At 49.5% G+C, this 25,140-nt stretch overlaps 1 protein-coding gene across 4 annotated transcripts in view; it reads left to right on the forward strand.

Annotated features, from left to right (window-relative positions):
• TNFRSF8 (TNF receptor superfamily member 8) overlaps positions 1-8,961 on the forward strand; it is a 68,580-nt gene extending 59,619 nt beyond the window's left edge. For all 4 annotated transcript variants that reach the window (XM_081491456.1, XM_081491457.1, XM_081491459.1 and 1 more), the window contains 2 exons: positions 3,524-3,707; positions 7,370-8,961. In XM_081491456.1, the coding sequence (XP_081347582.1) occupies positions 3,524-3,707; positions 7,370-7,614 (429 nt within the window). In that variant the 3' untranslated portion in view covers positions 7,615-8,961. The remainder of the gene's footprint in view (positions 1-3,523; positions 3,708-7,369) is intronic.
• The last annotated feature ends 16,179 nt before the right edge of the window (positions 8,962-25,140 follow it).

Below are 25,140 nucleotides of genomic sequence, written 5' to 3' on the forward strand. Positions count from 1 at the left end.
GAGTCAGACGTGACTGAGCACACGTGCATGTGTGGAGCACTGACTGTGAGCTAGGCACCCGGCTTTGTGCTGTCCCCAAGTTGTTCCTGTTTGTCTTGGCAACAGACTGAGGTTGGTACTGTTGTCCTGTTGTATAGGAGAGGAAACAGAGACCCAGACAGGAAAGGTGAGTCCACAGTTGGAAAATAGATCAGCTGGGATTTGAGGGCTGGTGTGTGTGACTCCAAAGCCGGTGCTCTGAGCTGTTACCCTGAGCTGCCTCCTAGTAAGGCCGTCTTCACCTGCCTTTTATGAAGCGCTTGCTGTGCCAGGCACTGGGCTGGGGGCTTTGCACATGTTACCGCCGATCCTGTGGCCATCCTGCATAGGGCGTGTATACCAGGTCTTTGCCAGGCTTCACTTGGGGCCCTGCTCTGTGCTGGCCTCTCAGGGGCAGCACAGGGACCAGTGTAGGGGCTTGGGGAGAGGAGCAGCACTGCTTTCCATAGCTGAGAGGGGGCAGGACGAAACATACCATGTGACCAGGTCTCAGGTATGTATGGTTTGCCCACTTTCCCCCCCACTTATCAGTTCTTCCATTCCTTTCTTTTTTTAAAATAGTATTTTTAAAGTTTTATTTATTTATTTGGCTGCGCTGGGTCTTTGTTGCTACGTATGGGCTTTCTGTAGTTGCAGTGAGCAAGGGCTACTCTCTAGTTGTGGTACATGGGCTTCTCATTGCAGTGGCTTCTCTTGTTTCAGAGCACAGGCTTAGAGCACACAGGCTTAAATAGTTGTTGTGCTTGGACTTAGTTACTCTGTGGCATGTGGAATCTTCCCGGACCAGGGATTGAACCTGTGTCCCCTGCATTGGCAGGCGGATTCTTTACCACGGAGTCACCAGGGAAGCCTCCATTCTCTATTTTTAAACATAGTAGATGGAACCACAATGCGGGTTCAATTTCAAATCATGGGAGATCACATTCAAACATGCTTGGGTCAGATGAGTTGCTGTTACGATATCAAGAAGTTTCATGAAAAAGGTATTTAATGATTTGTAAGATACGAACAAAGCTAGTGGAGGTGATGGGATTCCAGTTGAGCTATTTCAAATCCTAAAAGATGATGCTGTTAAAGTGCTCCACTCAATATGCCAGCAAATTTGGAAAACTCAGCAGTGGCCACAGGATTGGAAAAGGTCAATTTTCATTCCAATCCCAAAGAAAGGCAATGCCAAACAATGTTCAAAGTACCTGCACAATTGCACTCATCTCACACAGTAACAAAGTAATGCTCAAAATTCTCCATGCTAGATTTCAACAGTACGTGAACCGAGAACTTCCAGATGTTCACGGTGGATTTAGAAAAGGCAGAGAAACCAGAGATCAAATTGCCAACATCCATTGGATCATAGAAAAAGCAAGAGAATTCCCAAAAACCATCTACTTCTGCTTTATTGACTATGCCAAAGCCTTCGACCGTGAGGATCACAACAAACTGGAAAATTCTTAAAGATGGGAATACCAGACCACCTTACTTGTCTCTTGAGAAACCTTATGCAGGTCAAGAAGCAACAGTTAGAACCAGACATGGAACAACGGACTGGTTCCAAATTGGGAAAGGAGTACGTCAAGGCTGTATATTGTCACCCTGCTTATTTAACTTAATGTGCAGAGTACATCATGCGAAATGCCCGGCTGGATGAAGCACAAGCAGGAATCAAGATTGCCAGGAGAAGTATCAATAACCCCAGATATGCAGATGACACCACCCTTATGGCAGAAAGTGAAGAGGAACTAAAGAGCCTCTTGATGAAGATGAAAGAGGAGAGTGAAAAAGCTGGCTTAAAACTCAACATTCAAAAAACTAAGATCATGGCACCCAGTCCAATCACTTCATGGCAAATAGATGGGGAAACAATGGAAACAGTGACAGTGACTTTCTTAGGCTCCAGAATCACTGTAGATGGTGGCTGCAGCCATGAAATTAAAAGATGCTTACTTCTTGGAAGAAAGGCTATGACAAACCTAGATAGCATATTAAAAAGCAGAGACAATAGTTTGCCGACAAAGGTCCCTCTACTCAAGCTATGCTTTTTCCAGTAGTCATGTATGAATGGGAGAGTTGGGCCATAAAGAAGGCTAATTGCCAAAGAATTGATGCTTTTGAGCTGTGGTGTTGGAGAAGACTCTTGAGAGTCCCTTGGACTGCAAGGAGATCAAACCAGTCCATCCTAAAGAAAATCAGTCTTGAATATTCATTGGAAGGACTGATGCTGAAGTTCCAATACTTTGGCCACCTGATGCGAAGAGCCGACTCATTAGAAAAGATCCTGATGCTGGGAAAGATTGAAGGCAGGAGGAGAAGGGGACAACAGAGGGTGAGATGGTTGGATGACATCACCGACTTAATGGACATGAGTTTGAGCAAGCTCTGGGAGATGATGAAGGACAGGGAAGCCTGGTGTGCTGCAGTCCATGGGGTCACAAAGAGTCATATACAAATGAGCGACTGAACAACAACAACAAAGATAATCAAATATACTTTGGCCACATGGACCAGTGCATAAATAGTAACTTCTTTAAGACTACCATCTTTTAGACTTCAAATTATTTTAAAAGAATATGAAGGATTATGTAACTATATTTTCAGAATTATTCAAACTCATTCCCTTTTGAAGCCTGAAGGTAAATGGTATTTACGTTAGAACATTGCATGAGACCACTTCTCCTTGGCACTTATGGAAAGGTCAGAACCGAAACCAACATTTTCCTGAAACATATCTGTTTTTAGTACATTAGTGTGATCATAAAAGACTGCTGTCCCAGGAGCAGGGGAGTTGGGGTGGGCCTAGAGCTGACACTTGTAGACTGAGCAAACATGTATGGATTCCAAAGGGAGACACTGGGGTTCCAGTACTGGCTGGGCACTTGCTAACTAACCCCAAGCACGTTACTTGACTCTTCTGTGCCTCAGTTTCCTGATCTGTAAAATGGGGAGATATTAACTGCCTTGTAGACTAGTTGGGCTTCCCAGGGGGCGCTAGTTGTAAAGAACCCACCTGTCAATGCAGGAGACATAAGAGACTCGGGTTCCATCCCTAGGACAGGAAGATCCCCTGGAGAGGGCTTGGCAACTCATTCCAGTATTCTTGCCTGGAGAACCCTATGGATAGAAGAGCCTGGTGGGCTACAGTCCTTAGGGTCGCAGAGTCAGACACGACTGAAGCAACTTAGCATGCACTCACGCAGAGTGGTTGTTAAGGATTAGCACGTGTTGAGGGCCACATACATGGTAAGCATTGTATGCGATGCTCCACTATCCTTATTTAATGCCAGCTAAAACGACGTGCCTTCACAGTGTCCCATATGCAGGAACATTAGGTCATCCATGCTGAGAAGCCCAGGGTAGTGCATGGTGGCTTTAAAGCAGAGAGGGAGACTCGCTGGGGTCTATGGAGATGAAGAAACAGGGGTTCCCCAGCACAGAGACTGGGGGAGGTCGGGGTATCCTGCCTCAGCACCATTTCCTCTGCCCACTGCAGCTGACCAAGAGCATATCAGTAGCAGACCCAGGCAAGGAGGAGCAGGGCTTACTGAGCCGCCCGGCTGTGGAGACCTGCCTGGAGAGCCTGCGGCTGCTGGAGTCCAGCCCAGTCAGCAGCCCCCCATCCCCCACAGACCTGCCTGAGCCCCGAGGGACCATGGAGCACACCAACAACAGGATTGGTGAGTCGGCCTGTTTGGGGGATCCTGGAGTGCTCGGGGGGCAGTGGGAGATGGACCCTGAGCCCCTAACGGGGGACCGGAGACCCTAGGGATGGAAAGGTCAGCAAGGAAGAGGCGGGGGACCCCCCCCACCGGCTTTCATAAGTAGGAGATGCTTTACATGAAGGAGTTAAGCCATTCTCAGGGGTATCCACAGCTTGCTCCACCTCTTCATCCCAATTTAAATTTCTATAACCTAGAAGATCCTGGTGGGCTACAGCCCATGGGGTTGCAAGATTCAGGTATGACTTAGCGACTAAACCACCACCGCCAAACTAAGAGTAGTCAGTAGTTCTGACTTCCCGGGGTCATTGTGAGAATTTGTGAAACAATGCTCGCAAAGTTGTCTTGCTAGGGGCGAGGCTCCCTCTGCCTGGGGCCTGCTCTTATTAGAGGGAAAGTAAACACCATCCAGCCCCCAACACAGGGCCCCTAAGATGGGTGGAGGGAGATGTAAGGAGAGACGTCAGCCAAGAGATGCCACTTGGCTGATGCGTTCACATTTGGGCACTGCATGATGGTCACCTCTCCTTCTGAGGATCGAGTCAGTCCCTCCGTTTTACAATTGGAGAAACATCGGTTCAGGAGGAAGAAGTGATTTCCCCTGGTGCCCCGAACTGCAGCCTCTCTCCAGCCAAGGCGAACCTTCCACTCTCGAGTCTCCTTACCCTGGTACATCAAGAGCGCTTCTACCAAAACAGATACTTGCCCATATTATACCCCTGCTTGAAGCCCTCCAGGGAGTCCCTGCTCCCTGCAGTGTGAATTCCAGGCTGCTGCTTCTCCTCCCCACCAGGCTTGCCTGCCTCCCAACCCCACAGGTCTGCTCGTTCTGCTCAGTGGCAGTTTTCTAATTTTTGGAGCCCTCTCTCACATCTGAGCTTCTCTGTGGGAGCTTCTTTCTCACCTGAAATAGTCAACTCCCCCTCCTTGAATCTAGTCAATTCTTTTCTTTTTTGACCGTACCACTTAGCCTGTGAGATCTTAGTTCCCCGACCAGGGATCGAACCCATGCCCCTTGCAGGGTAAGTGAGGAGTTTTAATCACTGGACTGCCAGGGGAAGTCTTGAATAAATTCTTGATGTCCCAGGACCTTGCATATTTGCCTCCTCCTCCAGGAAGCCTTCCCTGCTCTCTCCACTCACCTGCCTAAGAGACAACCCTCTGGGTACCCCCCAAACCCAGGCTTCTCTACCTTGTGTCCTCAGCTCCCAGCAGTGTGACTGTGTTTGCAGCTTCCTCCCCACCCCACCTGGCTTTGAGCTCCCTGGGGGGCAGGGGAGCTCCCTCTCTGCCTTCTCTGGAGGGTTAACCATCACTGAGATCATTCCGAAGAGGCATTTGTGATCGTCCTACACAATTCTTTAGCAGGGGGTGGTGGATGGAACTCTTCAGGGCAGAACTGTTAGTGCCAAACTAAAACTTTTGGAATTGCAGCTTTCAGCAAGTTTTATTGGAAAAGGATGTATTTTGGAAATACTGCTGAAGACATTCTCCTGCAAATTTCCTAAAAAGTCCTAGTTTGAATGTGTGAGTCCTTGCTGAGCACAGTGCCTGGAACCACAGGGCTGGGGCTCTGGGAGTGTTTGGCGGGAGTGGGTAGAGGGAGGCACCAGGCTCCCAGCAGTGCTGGGGCATGGGCAGCCTGGTCTATAAGCCTGGTCTGTAAGCTTGGAGGTCTTCCTGGAGCATTCGAGAGATGGTGAGCCCTCTGTTCTCCTGACATCTCCCTAGAGGAGTACCCCCGATCCAGTTCCCAAGGGGACCACACTCTGGTTACCCCTCTACCCCTGGGGACCAGGCACAGGGAGCCCTTCGCCTTCAACATACACCCCCACCCCCAACCCCACCGAGATAACTCCCTTGGATGCTGGAGCCCTGAATGGGGCAGGAAATCCAAGCAGCTTCTGGAAGACCCTCGCCCTCCCAGCTAGGAAGCTGGCAGCCCTGTGGTGGTGGACAGAGCCCAAGGAATCAGGACCTGAGGAATGTGAGGGGGTGACAGCCTGGCCCCCCAGCTTTGGCTGCTTCTGTCTGGACAAACACACCCTGCTTCGTTCACACCCCTCCTCCTCTATGTCTATCTGTCTGTCTCTCTCATCTCTGGCGCTGCCTGGCTTCTTCTGTGTTCTCCCTCACCTCACCATCACTGGCTCCTATCTTTTGCCAGCCCTTCTGGTCAGGTTCTGCAGGCTTTAGTGGAGGGTGTGTGACTTGAGGCCATGCTCTCTCTTTTGAGGGGTAGGGTTCTCCCAGCCTACAACTTGTTTCATTCTTGTAACCTTCTTCTTTCTCTCCTGGAGGTATCAAAGACCAAAACAGAAAAGCTGGATTATGCAATGGGGTTGGGGGTGCAGGGGCCCCAAGAATCTTTGGAGGGTTCCTGAATCAGAGGGGTGTGACCGAGTTCCCCAGCGATGCAGGCATCCTGAGCCCCAGGCATCCTGAGCCCCAGGCATCCTGAGCCCCACCCTAGCTCTCAAGTTTCCTCTTGATAGCTTCCCCATTCAGAATCCAGAGAGAGTTCTAGGGCTGAGGGGCTGGGAGCTGGCACCCTGCCCTGAGCTCAAGGCCATCAGAAGCTGGGCTGCTGGAGTTTGCAGTTAGCTGATCTGGGTGAAAGCCAGACTCCCCACTTCCCAGCTTCTTTGGCAGCTTACTTAGCTCCCCTGAGACTCCAAAGGCCTGGTAGTGGGAGGTCAGTGGGAGGTGGGAGGGTAATGCTGCTAACAGGCTGGGCTGGTTATTCATCCACGAAATTCACACAGGCAGCTCTCCTGTTTACTAGGCAGGCACACAGCAATAAGCAATAAATACCAAGATATACTGGCCCCTGCAAAACTGTCCAGATCTCAGGCTCTTGGTGATTATTAACAGGGTTGAGGTTTCTATAGGATGTGGTCTAGGTTTGCCTGGACTGAAGAGGTTTGTGGGACGCAGAACTTTGAAAACTGGGAGCATCACAGGAAAACCAGGACGTGTTGCCACAGCCCCCCTCCCCTCCTCCCGCCCCCACAATCCCCAGGTTTCTGCTTTAGGCACGTGAATAGGAGCTGAAAGGGAAGCTGGGCAGGGTGGAGTTTCTTTGGGGATTTCTACTGACTACCTGGTGACTTTGGGCAGGTCATTTAACATCCCTGAGCTCCATCTGTAAATGGGGATCATATAATAATAGGCCATTTACCTTGTGGAAGTGATGCAAAGATTCGGAAGCTAATGTGTGGAAAACATTTACGGCGGCATCCAGCGAGGCTAAGCCCTGCCAGTGTTCAGTGGCGCTCTTGATATCAACATTGTTGTTCCCTGATTTCTCCCCACTTCTTGCTTTCTCTCCTAACCCTGTCCTCTCCTCTCCTGCCCCAACTCTGCAGAAATGTCAAGAAAATCAGGAGCACCTCCAGTCCTTAACCCCTCAGCAGGCAACTGCTAGCTGTTTTATCTCCTTTGAGCCCCAGGACACCTGTGAAGTCAGCGGGGTTTATTGTGAATCAGAGAGGCTGTACTTTCTCCCTGAGGCCACACAGCAAGAGTGGCAGAGCTGGGAGGGGACCTTCCTCTGCCTCCTGGCTTCTGTACAGCTGGGGCCCTGGTCTCCTAACCTCCCCCACCCTTTTGCCTTGCAGAGAACATCTACATCATGAAAGCTGACACCGTGATTGTGGGAACCGTGAAGGCCGAGGTGCCTGAGGGCCAAGGTCCAGTGGCGCCAGCCAGGCCTGAGCTCGAGGAGGAGCTGGAGACGGACTATGCCTCCCACTACCCAGAGCAGGAGACAGAGCCACCGCTGGGCAGCTGTGGGGACGTTATGTTCTCGGTAGAGGAGGAAGGGAAGGAAGACCCCTTGCCCACGACCGTCTCTGAGAAATGAGGGCTGGGCTGGGGCTGAGAGGGCAGCTGGGTGCCTCTGGAAGGCCACGGTGGCCCTGGTGGCGCCATGCTGGTGGCACCACACGGGTGGCAGAGGCCCGTCTGGCCTGAAGTGAGGTTCCAGCATTCAGTGGTGGACCCAGCCTGTCAATACGGGAGGTCCCGCTGTTCTATAGTTGTATTCCCACTCAGCTGCCTCCCAACCCAGACCTTGGGGAGCCCAGGCCTGTGTGGCAGAGACAACCAAGGGGCTGGATCTGAATCACCAGGAGGGCCTGGGCCCCTTGCCTTCTGCTACTGCCAAGAAGATGCCCCAGAGTCCTGGGTGTCAAACACATATACCAAGCAGAGGCTGAGGCCACGAGGCACATCCCTCCAGACCCCGCTTTCTCCATCACCCTGGCCTCCAGAGTGATGCCCCCCCAGGCCTCACTGCTGTGCCAGCCGCCCCTAGTTACTGTGAGTGGCCCTGTGGGCATGGAGCCAATGCCTGTTTGCTTCTCCTGAATCAGAAGGGAAGTCAAGTTATGGGGTGTTGTCCGCCTGCGTCATCTTGGCCGCAGCCACAGTGCTGCACTCTGTGCCGATGTGAGTCCCCAGTCTGGCCTCCAGCCCTGCCTGGGCCACTGGGACCCTCCTAGTCCTGTCAGTCCGTCCATGTTCTGTAGACTGTTCCACAGTGAGCCCAGGGCCCAGGGCATGTCACTGTCCCCGAAGCAAGAGGCATCCGAGACCCAGCTACCTGCAGATTCTCAGCAGCCATGGTGCCCTTGCCCAGACGGAGGCCCTGCCCACCCAGCTGCTGCCTGGAGAAGGGCCCTGCTCTGCTTTACCCAGGGGGCTTCCTTGCTAAATGGAGAAGGGAACTGTGGGCCCTTCTTGGGTTCTTGCCTGCTCTGTGGGCACCATGTGCTCTGTCCTGGGTCACGAAGATGCATCCTTCCCAGATCTGCCAGGTACACAGAACCTGATGGTCCCAGGCCCAGCCTCTGGCTCCAGCCACTCAGCGCCCGTGATAGAGACTGGGTGATTGTGCTCAGTCGTGTTCGAGTCTCTGCGATCCCATGGACCCCACAAGGTGCGACCCCACCAGGCTCTGCTGTCTGTGGGATTCTCCAGGCAAGACTATGGGAGTGGGTTGCCATTTCCTCCTCCAGGGGATATTTCCCACCCAGGGATTGAACCCTCATCTCCTGCAGCACCTGCCGTAGCAGGTGGATTCTTTACCACTGAGCCACTTGGGAAGCCCAAAAGGTGATTTTGGTGTGTGTGCTCACGTGGATGTCAAAAAGCTCCCTGGTCTCATCCAGACATTCTGTCGGAAAACAAAGAACATTTCTTGGTTCAATCTGGACTTCAGGATTTTTGTGTTTCACAGTAAAGATCGAGCGCCCTGACTTGGGGCTGCGGCATCCTGCTCTCCTTAGGGCTCTCAGACTCAAGTCAACAAACAAGCAGCCTTGGAAAGGGAGTGTGGGCAAATGATAAGTCCGCCGTGGCCCCGGGACGCAGAGTCCAGGCAGCCTGGAGGCTGTTGGAATTACCCGCTGGAAGGCAGGCCGGGGAAAGCTGCTGTTTACTCACCAGCCCACTCAGTCTCTGGAGGAAGTTGAGGCTGGGTCAGGCATCACAAGGGTGGTTTCTGAAACCACTCAGATGTTTTGGGGAAAGTTGGAGAGATGCTGGACGCTGTGAGAGACAGTTTACATCAGAACCTGATGTTTACATGGGCTGGACAACTGCCAAAACGCCTTGTGCAAGGACAGTATGGGTGCTCTGCACCCTCCTGCCACGCTCCCCACCCCCCCACCCCCAAGGGCTCTGCAGCCATGACTTGAGGATATTGACATGTGGTTCATGGAATGACAGGCTCCCTCGATGGAGGGCCTGTCACAAAACTTTGATCCTTTAAAAATTCATAAGTTCCCTTAGAAAGCAATTGCAAGGCTCAGGAAATTCTCCCTGAGATTTGAGTACGTCTGAGCAGAAGGGTCTGAGCGATCTCTCTCCGGTCAGGACAGGGGTTCCCCCTTTATCTAGATACCTAGGCCGTCAGCCTCTAGGGACAAGGAGCCCCCTGTCTGCTGGGGCAGCCGTTCCCACTGCTGGAGGTTTTTCCCTGTGGATGGAGGCAGACCATTCTTTGTGTAATGCCCACTCCCTGGTTGGTCCAAGGCCCAGCCTTTGAGGATACTCAGAATAAAACCCTCAGGTCCCAAGGTTCCCTTTGGGTAGGAGGGATGCATGGTTTCCCCACAATTCTTCTTCCCTCTGGGCTGAACCCAGCAGCACCCCAGCTTGGGAAAAGGAGTCACTTAGTAGCAGCATGAATGCTCCAGCCTTGGGGAACCCAGAGAGGACCGGGGTGAATGTAAGCCTTGGGCTTAGAGTCAGCTAGGAAGGTCAGTCTGCCTCCCCGATGTCAACAAAAAATTCATCTATCTAAGAAAGAATTGGAAGACTTTATTTGAGCCAAATGTTAGGATTATAATCTGGAAAGAGCATCTCGGAAAGCTCTGAGGACTATTCCACCCGTTAGAAGTCAAGACACAGTTAAGTTTTTTTGAGACAGAGGGCTGTACATTAAATGACATATTATTGACCGGTTTACATCATCCAGATCTAAGTGCCATCATGGTGGGTCACGTGACCCCTTATAAGACCAAGAAGGAATGCCGTGTTTTAAGGAGTTGTCTTGTTGATGCTATGAGTACATGACTGGTTGAGCTGGTGTTCCTGCTGATGGAAGTCTGGTTTGATGCATAATACAGATACACAATGCAGTGGAGGGAGAGGGGAAGCCAAATGGCAGAGAAGAATTCTTATGTTTAAATTTCTCTTGCCTTGCCATAAAAGATGAATTTTATTTCACAGCTTGTCACACTCTGGGGCAGTCTAGGGCCTTCTCTCCACCACAGGCAGCCAGCCCGAAGCCCTGCTCTGACCATGTCTCCCCTGGAGGCAGGAGGAAGGCGACCTCGCCCACCCCACCTCCAGGACTCCAGCCCACACCTAGATCTCACAATCAGCCTGGCCACTGAACCAGCCACTGCCTGTCACGTGGTCCATCCGAGAGCCAGAGAGCATTTCCCTGCCCTGCCTGCCCAGCGATGAGGGACCCTGCCTTCAATTCTGGTCATTCTGATATCCAGGTGGGCAGATGGACAAGGCCCCTGCTGCCTAGAATTGCAATTCCCAGGCTCTGAGGAGCTGGCCCACACGTGCTCACCCCTCGTCCTGAACAGTTGTAGTCACGGGGTGACAGTAAGTGATGTGTATTGCGGAAACTTTTGCATCAAAGAAAATCCGTTGTTTCCCAAGGCGGTCCTATATGTTGCAAGCTACTGTAAGGTTCTTAGAATCTCTAAGGCCAGGGTCAGTCCCTAAGAGAGAACAAGGGGCTGAGTCTCCAGAGCATCGCTCCAGCCACAAGAGCCTAAAGAAGGTGTCTTAGCAGCCTTCAGAATAGGGGAAAATAATAGCAAACGAAGCAACGGACAAAGAATTAATCTCAAAAATGTACAAGCAACTCTTGCAGCTCAATTCCAGAAAAATAAATGACCCAATCAAAAAGTGGGCCAAAGAACTAAACAGACATTTCTTCAAAGAAGACATACAGATGGCTAACAAACACATGAAAAGATGCTCAACATCACTCATTATCAGAGAAATGCAAATCAAAACCACAATGAGGTATCATTTCACACCTGTCAGAATGGCTGCTATCCAAAAGTCTACAAGCAATAAATGCTGGAGAGGGTGTGGAGAAAAGGGAACCCTCTTACACTGTTGGTGGGAATGCAAACTAGTACAGCCACTATGGAGAAGAGTGTGGAGAATCCTCAAAAAACTGGAAATAGAACTGTCATATGACCCAGCAATCCCACTGCTGGGCATACACACTGAGGAAACCAGAATTGAAAGAGGCACGTGTACCCCAGTGTTCATTGCAGCACTGTTTATAATAGCCAGGACATAGAAGCAGCCTAGATGTCCATCAGCAGAGGAATGGATAAGGAAGCTGTGGTACATTCACACAATGGAATATTACTCAGCCATTAAAAAGAATACATTTGAATCAGTTCTAATGAGGTGGATGAAACTGGAGCCTATTATACAGAGTGAAGTAAGCCAGAAAGAAAAACACCAATATAGTATACTAACGCATGTATATGGAATTTAGTAAATCGGTAAAGATAACTCTGTATGCGAGACAGCAAAAGAGACACAGACATATAGAACAGTATTATGGACTCTATGGGAGAGGGCGAGGGCAGGATGATATGGGAGAATGGCACTGAAGCATGTAAATTATCATATGTGAAACTAATTGCCAGTCCAGGTTTGATGCATGATACAGGGTGCTTGGGGCTGGTGCACCAGGATGACCCGGAGGGATGGGATGGGAAGGGAGGTGGGAGGGGGGTTCTGGAAGGGGAACACATGTACACCCATGGTGGATTCATGTCAATGTGTGGCAAAACCAATACAATATTGTAAAGTTAAAAAATAGATAAATAAACTAATTTAAAGAACAAAAAAAAAAGAAGGTGGTGTCCTCTCTGTCCATGGTCACTGGTACCTGATTTTAAATAAAAATCTATGCAGAGATGAGAGGTGGCTCTGACCAAAGTTCCTTGGGTGCCTTCTCTCCTCTACCCCTTCCTTGACCCTCCCTGTCCTCTAACATGTAGCAATGGGGGAAGTGCAAGGTAGGAGGTGCTGGGGCCAGGATGAGTGGGGGAAGGGATTCACAGTCAGGGTCTGCATGTGTCAGTACCCTTGACTGGGCTTCCCAGGTGACTCAGTGGTAAGGAACCTGCCTGCCAATGCAGGAGACGAAAGAGATGCAGGTTTGATCCCTGGGTCAGGAAGATCCCCTGGAGTAGGAAATGACGACCCACTCCAGTATTCTTGCCTGGAGAATCCCATGGACAGAGGAGCCTGGCAGGATGCAGTCCATGGGTTCACAAAGAGTTGGACATGACTGAACACGCACCCTTGACTGGAAGCCAAAGTGAGCATGTCAAAAGCTTCAAGGGAAGCTCCTTGGACCTTAGGGAGAAGCTGGCCGAGCCCACCTTGGGCTCCTGCACCCCACCCTTCTGGGACCCCATAACCAGGTCAGTGAAAAAAATCATTCTTGAGTCAGTTCATGCTCTGTGCTACCTAACCCTAACCCCTAATCCGGGGACTGGCAGAAAGTCTGGAGGGCACACCAACTCTAGCCAGGTGGTCTGAGAGGGCTTCTTGGAGGAGGTGCCTTTTAAGTTCTACCTGAACGTGACCTGCAAATATCCCAAAGAGGCAGATGGGAGATGGCAAATGCCAAGGTCCTGAGGTGGGAATCCTGGCCCCAGGGTTCAAGAAGCACACTCCCTGGTAGAAGCTTAGTGATCAGGGCAGAGAGGAAAGGGAGGTAACAGGGCAGCCAACCGAGCCAGATCCTGGAGGGCCTGGTGGGCCATTGTAAGGCCCTTAGATTTTATCACAAATATGGTTAAGAACACAGTCTGCATTTCCTTCTGTTTTCCTCCTATTAGAACAATAAACATCCTGGTATTATCTCAGCCATGGGCATGAAAGGCAAACGAGGGGCCTCATAGGTTGTTTTGACCTACTTCAGAGAGAAGCCGGGGAAGGAGGCAGCAGTAGCTGGTAGCCAGGAAGCAATTGGATGTGTTTTCTCAGAAGGAGCAGAGAGCTGAGACCACATTCCCGGTTAACATCGCAGCAGCCCTGCACCCTTGGCTGATGTCACAGCGGAGGGGGGGGGGGGCGGTGGAGGGGGGGAGGTAAGGAGTCTGTCCAGGTTCCCCTTTCTCTGGGTGTCTTCCAGGAGAGGAAAAACCAAACCAAAAGACCCTGGGGAGGCTAGAGGTGTCTGTGTTTTGGTGTGGGGCATGGGTCATCTTAGCATGAGGCCCACCCTTTCCTCCCTAGCCCTCCAGCGCTTGTCTCATTTCATTACCCTGGCTGCTGATACTGCAGAGGGGGTGGGCCCATCAGCCTTCAGCCTCCAGCCCAAAGCAGTTCCCAGCTCCTTGACCTCTGGGAAAGCTCTCAAGGGCTTTCAGCTTCAATTTCCTAATCTGCAAAATGGGCATAATAATTATTTTCCAAGTGGCTTAGATGGTAAAGAATCTGCTTGCAATGTGGGAGACCCAGGTTCAATCCCTGGATTGGGAAGATTATCCTGGAGAAGGAATGGCTACCCACTCCAGTATTCTTGCCTGGAGAATTCCATGGACAGAGGAGCTTGGTGGGCTATAGTCCATGAGGTTGCAAAGAGTCAGACGTGATTGAGTGACTAACACACACACTCAAGATGGTTGTGAGCTTCACCAGTAAGACAGGTAAAGAGCTTGGTGTGGTGCTGGGCGTATTTCCTGTTCAGCAAATGATAGTCATCATATGCAGCATTGTATGAGCTTTAGAGATTGCCCAAGACTCTACATTCTTTACATACTTGGGCTTCATAGTGATAACTGAAAGATAAAAATTGGTTGAGTATCAGTACTCCGTTTTATGAATTGAGGCTCAGAGAGGTTAAGCCACCAACCCACTGTCACAGAGCTGGGAAGTGCCAGAGCTAGAATTCAACTCTTCAACTCTGGCTGCCTCTATGGTTGGGGCTGTGTTCACATTACAGTTACCATCTGGCAATATGCCCTCTGGACCAGTTTCCTTTAGAAAGGTCAATTTTATTCCTCTTTTATGGGGAGGCAGAGAGACAGTTGCACTTCCCTGGTGGCTCAGACAGTAAAGAATCTGCCTGCAAGGCCAGAGACCCGGGTTCAATCCCTGTGTTCGAAAGATCCCTTGGAAGAGGAAATGGCAACCCACTCCAGTATTCTTGCTTGGGAAATCCCAGGGACAGAGGAGCCTGGAGGGGTACAGTCCATGTGGTTGCAAAGAGTTGGACACTACTGAGCGACTGACATACACAGGGACAGTTGCAAAAGACTGGGTAAACCTTCCTGAGATTAAGTGGCTTTCTGATGGTTCTGACCAGGCAGAAAGGACACAGAGCTGACCTAGTTGGAGTCTTGTTTCTTGAAGATGCTGTCCTTAAGGGTGGTCTGATTCTGAGGTCAGGGTTGACCCGAGGTTGGGACAGAAGGCTGGGAGGACAGGCAGAACAGAGAACCTGTTTTGGAGAGCTGTGTAATTGAACAGTAACCCCTTGTACCCACTCTCTGCCCCATCTCAGGATCCCTGGAAGGGAGGCAGATCAAGAGCAAGCCTTCCCATTTTACAGATGGGAAAACTGAGCCCCATAGAGGTTAAACAGCCTGCCTACGGCCCAGCTTGGTGCTTTTTGGTGGAGACAACTTCAGCCGTTCATTGGGACTTGGTGTGGGATCTTAATCCAAATGAACAGTAAAGATCACTTGATGATTTCCATTCTTTTTCTTTCTTTCTTTCTTTTCCTTTCTCCATCCGTCAGTCCCTCCTTCCCTCCCTCCCTTTCTTTCTTTTTTAAAAAATTGGTGTTAAAATGAAAGTAACTGTGGTAAATGACTTGGGTTCTTATTTATAAGACAGGTTTGCAAGAGCCAAAATGTCCTCATAATCAGACAAGAATATTGTAGGCAAAGGGCTTTGCAGCTTTGAGTGTATCTGGCCTGTGCACAACCCTACATTTAGAAGGACCCAGGCTTGGTTTAATGCTCATCTATCCCTGTCTGAAAAATTAATAATTTTTGAACACGGGCCCCAGTGTTTCCACTTTTCTCTGGGTCCCCAAAATTCCATAGCTGATCCTACATAAGGGGCAGGGAACTGTCTGTCAGGAATTGACTCTATGCCAAAATGCTTTATATATATTACCACTTAACCTCACAGTGACTGTTCTTATAGATGAGCTGGCTGATCCCCATTTCTCAAAAGTGTTGACAGGCTAGTAACTGACCTTAACTGTCCTGGTTATCTCTTACTACATCATGAACCACTTTGAAACTTAGTGGCTTAAAATACCACTTGTTGCTTATCTTGCTGATAAGTCTGAAGTTTGGCCTGGGCTTGGCAGGGGCAGCTCCAGCTCAGCCCTGCTCACAACAGCACTAGCTGGCACGGAGAACACACTTCTGAGATGGCTGCAGGCTGTTGCTGCCTGTGGGTTTTTCTCCATGGGCCTCACCTGGAGCTGCTTGAGCTTCCTCACAGCATGGTGGCTGGGTTCCTACAGCAAACAACTGCCAGTAGCAAGTGGAAAACTGACATGTTCATAAAATCTGGGTCCAGAAATGGGCATAGCATCACTTTTGCCACATAATATTTTTTTAAAAGTCTTATCGAACTTGTTACAATGTTGCTTCTGTTGTTTCTATGTTTTTTCTGGGTTTTTTTTGGCAACAAGGCATGTGCTATCTTAGTTCCCGAGCCAGGGATTGAGCCCAGGGATCCAGCCCACAACACCTGCACTGGACCGTGAAGTCTTAACCACTGGACCACCAGGGAATTCACGTCACATACTATTGGTCAAGCAGTCACAGAGACCAGATTCGAAGGGAGGGAATGTCGACTCCCACACCCTGATAGGAGTTCAGAGAATTTTGAGATCTTACTATGTGCCAGGCTGCTGCTGCTGCTATTTAGTCCCTCGGTCATGTCCGACTCTTTGCAACTCCATAGACTGTAGCCCGCCAGGCTCCTCTGTCCGTGGGATTCTGCAGGCAAGAATATTGGAGTGGGTTGCCATTTCCTCCTCCACGGGAACTTCCTGGACCAGGGATTGAATCTGCATCTCCTGCATTGGCAGGTGAATTCTTTACCACTGAGCAACCAGGGAAGCCCCATGTGCCAGGTACTGGGCTTAATTTGATCATTACTGTTCCCAGCATTGCCTCAAGGAAGTTAAATAACCAAATCCAAGTTTGTCTGGACTGTGGGGCTGACCTGTGCATTCAGGGATCCCCGCAATCAGAATGTAGCAGGGCCAGAAACTGTCTGACTCCAGAACATTTAAGGCTTTTGAAGTAATGGCTCCCCAGATGGGAAAACCAAGGCTGCAAGAGGTCTTGCTGGGCCTCCCCCTCAGAGTAGGTGCAGGGCATGGCACCTTCTAGGGCAGGAAGGGGCCCCCTGGGGCTGCACAGAGCCTGGTCAGGAAGTCACAGAGGGCTGTGGGCAGATTATGCAATAACAGGCTGTCTCAGGGACATTGTTTTTCACTGAGATGACACTTCATTCAGGAAATACCCACAGCCTTGGCAGGTGTCGAGGGAGGGTTCCTCACTTGTGGTGAAAGACCCCCAGTGAACGAACACGGGGGGACTCTCTAGGTGGACCGGGTCCCCTGGGACAGGTGCATTCGTCAGAAGTTCCCTGAGAGCTGCTCTGAGTCCCTGTGAGCTGGGCTCAGAAAAAAGAGATTTGAGATGCCCCATCCTTGCCATCCAGGAAGTTGCACATTCGTTAGATAATAACTCAATTATTGAGGTTTCTGGGGCTATCTCATTTAAACCTCACAATGCTCTAGGAAGTGGTAACTATTATTATCCCTATTTTACAGGTGAGAAAACCAAGGCACAGAGTACTTAAGTCACTTGCCCAAGGTCAAACTCGGGCTATGGTTAGAGTCTGAGTTTTCAACCACTTGGCCATGCTGTTCCACCGTAGCTCAGCCTGGGGTCACCACTGTGCTGGGGCCCCAACCCAGAGTCCCAGGCACTACACAACACTGTTTAGACATCTTTCTTGTTCAGTCTCTAAGTCATGTCTGACTCTTTGTGACCCCATGGACTGCAGCCCGCCAGGCTTCCCTGTCCTTCACTGTCTCCCAGAGTTTGCTCAAATTCATGTCCGTTGAGTTGGTGATGCTATCTAAACATCTCATCCTCTGCCACCCCCTTCTTCTCCTGCCCTCAATCTTTCCCAGCATCAGGGTCTTTTCCAGTGAGTCAGTTCTTCACATCAGGTGGCCAAAGTATTGGAGCTTCAGCTTCAGCATCAGTCCTTTCAATGAATATTCAGGGTTGGTTTCCTTTACAGTTGACTGGTTTGATCTCCTTGCAGTCTGAGGGACTCTCAGCAATCTTCTCCAGCATCACAGTTCAAAAGCATCAATTCTTCAGTGCTCTGTCTTTCTTATGGTCCAACTCCCTCATCTGTACATGACTACTGGAAAAACCATAGCTTTGACTAGACAAACCTTTGTCAGCTAAGTTATGTTTTTGCTTTTTAATACGCTGTCTACATTTGTCATAGTATCTTTAGGGCTCAGTAAACATACAGAGAAGCCTCCTGGCTTCTGTCCACCTTTCCTTTTCAAAGCCCAGCTCCAACCAGGTCATTCTCTCACAGAGCCTTCAATAATTCCCCAGTACCTACAGCCAAAGTCTGCCAGTCTGGCCCTCCCAGGCCTGTCCTGCTACCTGTCACAGCTCCTGTATCCAAAATCCCTCTGAAACCCAACTGTGTTCCTCCCAAGTCACCAAATATGGAGGTCACATCCCCACCAAGAAATCTCTTCTCAGTGTCCCAACTCCCAAACCTCCATCCTCAACTTTCCCTTCTTCCTTCAGAAAGCCTTCCAGGACCACCCAGGACAGGGACGTCTGTGTCCTTCACGTTCCCCCAGCACTGCCTATGAAGAGGATTGGAGGCCTAGTTCCAGAAGGCACACACAAAATATTTCCAGGACTTCCCTGTTGGTCCAGTGATAAAGAATCCACCTGCCAATGTGGGAGACAAGGGTTCGATCCCTGATCTGGGAAGATTCCACATGCCTTGGGGCAACTCTCTTGAGAAACCTGTATGCAGGTCAGGAAGCAACAGTTAGAACTGGACATGGAACAACAGACTGGTTCCAAATAGGAAAAGGAGTACGTCAAGGCTGTATATTGTCACCCTGCTTATTTAACTTATATGCAGAGTACATCATGAGAAACGCTGGGCTGGAAGAAACACAAGTTGGAATCAAGATTGCCGGGAGAAATAACAATAACCTCAGATATGCGGATGACACCACCCTTATGGTGGTGAAGAAAGTGAAGAAGAACTAAAGACCCTCTTGATGAAGGTGAAGGAGGAGAGTGAAAAAGTTGGCTTAAAGCTCAACGTTCAGAAAACTAAGATCATGGCATCTGGTCCCATCATTCCATGGGAAATAGATGGGGAAACAGTGGAAACAGTGTCAGACTTTACTTTTTTGAGCTCCAGAATCACTGCTGATGGTGACTGCAGCCATGAAATTAAAAGACGCTTACTCTTTGGAAGGAAGGTTATGGCCAACCTAGATGGCATGTTTAAAAGCAGAGACATTACTTTGCCAACAAAAGTCCGTCTAGTCAAGGCTATGGTTTTTCCAGTGGTCATGTATGGATGTGAGAGTTGGACGGTGAAGAAAGCTGAGCGCCGCAGAATTGATGCTTTTGAACTGTGGTGTTGGAGAAGACTCTTGAGAGACCCTTGGACTGCAAGGAGATCCAGTCAATCCATCCTAAAAGAGATCAATCCTGGGTGTCCATTGGAAGGTCTGATGTTGAAGCTGAACTGAAGCTCCAATACTTTGGCCACCTCACACGAAGGGTTGACTCATTGGAAAAGACCCTAATGCTGGGTAGGATTGGGGGCTGGAGGAGAAGGGGACGACAGAGGATGAGATGGTTGGATGGCATCACCGACTCGATGAACATGGGTTTGGGTAGACTCCGGGAGTTGGTGATGGACAGAGAGGCCTGGCATGCTGCAATTCATGGGGTCGCAGAGAGTCGGACACGACTGAGCGACTGAACTGAACTGAACTGAACTGGGGCAACTCAGCCCATGAACCCTAGCTACCGAAGCCCACCCATCCTAGAGTGTACTCTGCAGGAAGAGAAGCCACTACAATAAGAAGCCCGCACACTGCAACTAGAGAGTTGCCTACATTCGGTGCAACTAGAGAAAGCCTGCTTGTAGCCAAAAATGAATAAATAGATAAATAAAATTTTTTCAAAGTACTGAAAATTTTAAGAAATTTCTGTATGAAAAGATGAGTTTGTTCATGGATTAATTCACTCAGCCCTTCATTTAGTCACTCAAGCAACAGATCTGTGCAGGGCACCTACTGTGTGTCAGGAACCATGCTGAGGAATACAGTGCAGCTGGGAGGGGTTGGGGATCCATGGAACTGCTCTCAAGGAGTCAAAGCTTGACTGGGGAGACGGATCTGAGGTCACGTAATGGCTGTGGGTGTGGTCCTTGCTGTGACGGAGGTAACCCCAGGGCTCTAGTACCTACTGTGTGACCTCTAACCCAGATGATGGGTCTCCACTTCCTCCTCTGTAAATTGGATTGAATAAGCACCTATCCCAAAGAGAAGTTGCAAGGATTAAATTTATTCTTTAGTTTGTTAAATAAATATTTATTGAGCTCAAACTATATGCGCTGCTGGTTCCTGGGGACCCAACCCTGCCCTCATGGAGAGGGACAATAAAAAGCATATGAGAGGACTTCCCTGGTGGTTCAGTGGTTAAGAATCCACCTGTCAATGCCAGGGTCATGGGTTCGATCCCTGGTCTGAGAAGATTCCACATGCCATCGGGCAACTAAGCCCATAGTGAAAGTCACTCAGTTGTGTCCAGCTCTCTGCAACCCCATGGACTGTAGCCTGCCAGGCTCCTCTGTCCATGGAATTCTCCAGGCCAGAATACTGGAGTGGGTTGCCATTCCTTTCTCCAGGGGATCTTCTCAACCCAGGGATCAAATCCGATCCCTGAATTGCTAGCAGATTCTTTACAGTCTAAGCCACCAGAGAAGCCCTAACGGAGCCCGTGTGCCACAACTACTGAAACCTGTGCACCCTACAGCCCATGCTCCCCAACAAGAGAAGCCACTGCGGTGAGAAGCCTGCATGCTGCCAGCTAGAAAGTAGTCCCCACTCCCGCACCTCGAGAAAGCCTGTGCAGAGCGACGAAGACCCAGTGCATCCAAAAATAAATATATTTAAATTTAAAAAGTGTATGAGATACATTGGTCAGTGGTAACTGCTATAAAGACCAAAAGCTCAGTGATATGTGGGATCCCTGTGGGTCAGGTGTGCAGTCAGGGCTTGGGGGGCTTGGAAGAAGTCAGACAAAAGTCTAGAAGGTTGGAGAAATTGGGTGCATGCAAGTGAGCAGTTGTGATTGGGGTGTCAGAAACGAGGGTGTTTGTGAGTCTAGGGGTGAGACTGCTCTACCCCTGCCTCCAGATCACTAGATCTCTGAGGAAGATAGAGGTGAAGTGATGAAGATGGTTTCATAGGCAGAAATTATTATGCAAGAGCTGGGTGGGAAAGTGGAAGGGCTAGACTGGGTGGTCGGTGGGAAGTTGCAACAGCCTCGAGAGGGTTTGGAAACTGCAGTGGAACTGGGGGCCCCCAGAGGTTTCCTTTGGGTGTCAAAGGGAAGACGGAGGGTGAGTACTTTGGGAACTTCACAGGGAAACCTTCCCCTGCACAGCGGGGGAGACCCGGGACTCCAATCTGGGGAGGCATCAAGTTCTGAGTCTACATTTACTGAGCACCAACTATGTGGTGGACTCCCAAACCCGGGTCCTTACAAGATCCCTACAGGGGACTTACTTCCCCGCCATTGTATGTGTGTCCCTAGTCACTCAGTCATGTCCAACTCTTTGCAATCCTTTGGACTATAACCCACCAGGCTCCTTTGTCAGCTGTCTGGGATTTCCCAGGTGAGAATACTGGAGTGGGTTACCATTTTCTCCTCCAGGGGATCTTCCCAAGCCAGGGATCAAACTCGTGTCTCTTACGTCTCCTGCACTGCAGGTGGATTCTTTAGCTGCTGAGCCATAGGGGAAGCCCCCATTCTACAATCGAAGAAATGGAGGTTCAAGGAGATGAAGTGATTTGTCCAAGGACAAGATCACATGCTGTAAGTGGTCTGAGCTAGGATTTGAACCCAGGTCTAGGGAGTGGCAAAGGTGATGCCCTCTTGGTGCTTGAAATGCCACCATTCATTCCTAGGAAGTAAAGAGTCCTAGGATCCTCATTTGGGTGCACAGCTGGAGCAGGGTCTCCATGAATTGTGAGTGTAGGGGCAGGAGGATGCTGCCTGGAACACAGAAGGTGATCAATGCTTACATGTGGTGTCTGCAGGACAGGCAGGACAGGCCTGGGACGGGGGAACGCAGGGTTCTTGTTCCCCAGGAGTAAGGTCTTATAGACATATTTCATGTCAGAGATGAATTAGAGGGGGCCACGTCACTGCCACCTACTTCAAGAAGCCCCTCGGGCCCCTCCATCTTTCTCCAAGTGCTTGGCCTCCACCCTCCCAAGTTCCTGCAGGGGTTGAGCCCACAGTGAGTCACCCATGCCCAGCCCTTCTCGGCTCTGGTCAGTAGGCATATGCTCGTAAACATCCAAGTGAGTGAAGATTGAGAAATTGTGGCAGGGGAAAAATTACTTATTTCTTCCTCTTTTTGAACTGGGCAAGGGAAAACTTGTTGGGGAAATGAGGTCAGTGACTCGGGCATTGCTGACGGGCAGGGTCTCCTGCACTGCATCTCCCAAAGGGAGGGCTGGGTATCGGGTCAGGGAAATGGGCCCAGAACCATCCCATGTCCAGCCTGGCAGGCCCCCAGCCCTGTCACTCCCTCCTGGCTCCTTGGCCATTCCTGTTCTCAGCCAAGTTCTCCCTAATGAGAAAAAAATGTTCTCATTCATGTGTCTGAGGGCATCTGGGTGGGCAGGCCCGGGTGGGATGTGCAGATGGGGGGTGGGCTGATGTGCAGGAGGAATTTGTGACCCCCAGATCTTAGTCCCTCCCTCTCAAAGTTGTTGCTGTTGAGTCGCTAAGTTGTGTCTGACTCTTTTGAGACCACATGGACTGGAAACCACCAGGCTCCTCTGTCCATGGGATTTTCCAGGCAAGAACCCTGGAATGGGTTGCCATTTCCTTCTCCAGGAGACCTTCCTGACCCAGGGATTGAACCCACATCTCCTATGTTTCAGGCAGATTCTTTACCACTGAGCCACTGGGAAAGCTCCTTATGAATAGGAGGTAACTGCAATTTTTGAAAAATAAAACTAATAAAAATAGAAAAAAGAATGAAGAAAGTAATAAAAATTATGCACGATCCCAACACCCATTATAACCACTTCAAATATTTTTCCTTCTTCCCTTCTCCTAAATAATTTTTAAAAATAATCTTCAGTGATTTATTAATAAAATAAAACCTCCAAATTTATGGTTATAATTGTTATGGATGTTAATTCATAGCCCAACTCACATTGGTAAAACTATTTTCATCCTACAATTACAAGAAATTCATAGCTTAGACTGTCAGCCTGCAGCCCATCTCCATGGAGGCCCCACTGAGGAAATTTGCTTCTGGTGATTCTGAATGGAATGCCTAGAGGCCTCCTGCTTTTAGTTCTTGTCGTCTTATTTGATCTACAAGACCTGCTCCTTCTCAGCATCTGTGCTTGTTTTTGTTGTTTAATCACTAAAAAGTCATGTCTGACTCTTTATGACCCCATGGACTATAGCCCATTAGGTTCCTCTGCCCATGGAATTCTCCAGGCAAGAATACTGGAGTGGGGTACCATTTCCTTCTCCAGGGGATCTTCCTAACCCAGGGATTGAACCTGTGTCTCCTGCATTGGCAGGTGGATTCTTTACCACTGAGCCACCTGGGGAGCCCAACTTAGTCAAGCCAGTGGAGAGCAATCTTGCCCCAGCCACCTTCAGGCAAAGAAGCAACTCTTGGATTTGTTTTATAAACTGGATTTCCATCCTAATGATCATCATTATTGAGTACTTACTATGGTTGTTGTTGTTCAGTTGCTAAGTCGTGTCCAACTCTTTGTGACCCCATGGACTGCAGTACGCCAGGCTCCCCTGTCCTTCACTATCTCCCAGAGTTTGCTCAAATCCATGTCCATTGAGTCAGTGATGCTACCTAACCATCAAGTATCACAGCATTTACTTTTCAATACCAACCTCGGGAGGCAGGTATAGTTATTATTGTCATGTTGCAGATCAAGAAGCGAAGGGCTCAGAGAGGTGTCCAAGGTCACATAGCCAGTGAGCGGCAGAGTTGGAATGGCCAAGCAATCTGAGAACACTAAGTTGTCTTTTCTTCTAAGATTCCATCTGAACAGAGTTTTATGACCAAAAAAATCTTTGATAACCTCTGGTTTAGCCCATTCCGGTGCTTTTTCTTCAATGTCAGACTCCATGTGGAGAAGGCAAGAGATCTCTGTGAACTGGAGAGATCCTGGAGACGTTCAAGAAGGAGACAGAGTTGAAGTAAAGCCAGGAAGGATGGCTTAGTATCAGGAGCGGGAAGACATCACATTTTTAAAAGTGTTTATTTATTTACTTGGCTGTGCTGGGTCTTAGTTGAAGCACACAGGATCTCTGATCTTTGCTGTGGCATGCAGGGTCTTTAGCTGTGGCCTGTGGAATCTAGGTCCCTGGCCAGGGATTGAACCTGGTTCCCCTGCATTGGAAGTGCACAGGCTTAGCCAGTGGACCACCAGGGAAGTCCCAAGGCATCATATTTTAATGTGAGATTGTTTATGCCCAAGAGGCCTGAGGGTCCAAGTGGGAACCCTCTGGGGAGGCACTTTAGAGGAAGCCTTGGAGTAAGGTGAGTGGGGGGACAGGCTCAGGAAAGCTGTTTTCCCTTGGAAAAGTCAAAAAGAAGTGACAGGTATGGCGTTTGTCTCCTGACAAAGATTGTTCTGAAGAACTGAGGCCACTGATTCCAAGTAGGTATAGGCTACTGGTGATGGAGTGGGATGAGTCTGGTAATTCCATCTCTCCCTGGTTTTCAGAGCTGTGTTCAGAGCACATGAAGAACCCCAAGTTCTCCATCTGTGAAGTTAAACCTCTTTATGACACGTAGAATAACTTACGAGGCCATTGCCTTGGAGTCTGGCAATTTCTATATGAAACAGACTTCACATGTTAATGAGATTTGCTATAGGCAGATGTGTGCTGTATCAGGTGTCCACACAGCCTGCTAGACTAGCATGAATGGCTTAAAATCATCTACAGAGCTGGGCTATTAGGTCTTGCCATTCAGCCTGCCCAGAGTTATTGCAAACATCAAATGGGAACCCAGGTGCCGAAGGTGGTGAGTTAGGGAGGGGTGCTGACAAATTTCAACCTGCCACACCCAAATGCTCAGAGAGGGGAAAAAACTATTAAAACCATAGAAGAAGTCCTGAATAAAAGAAGGGTATACATACCACGTTGATAACAGAAAAACTTAATACTGCGGAATGTCAGTTCTCCCCCAAATTCACCTATCAATTCAGTGCAACCTTGATTAAAATCTTAGCTGGAATTTGAGGAACTTGGTTCTGTTCAGTTCAGTCACTCAGTCATGTCTGACCCTTTGTGACCCCATAGACTGCAGCACGCCAGAATTCCCTGTCCTTCACTATCTCCCAGAGTTTGCTCAAACTCACATCCATTGAATCGGTGATGCCATCCAACCATCTCATCGCCTTCTCCTCCTGCCTTCAATCTTTCCTAGCATCAGGGTCTTTTCCAATAAGTGAGTTCTTCACGGCAGGTGGTCAAAG

The sequence above is a fragment of the Giraffa tippelskirchi genome, chromosome 5, assembly GCF_054371585.1.
Source record: "Giraffa tippelskirchi isolate mGirTip1 chromosome 5, T2T-mGirTip1v1.2.pri, whole genome shotgun sequence".
Classification (NCBI taxonomy): Eukaryota; Metazoa; Chordata; class Mammalia; order Artiodactyla; family Giraffidae; genus Giraffa; species Giraffa tippelskirchi.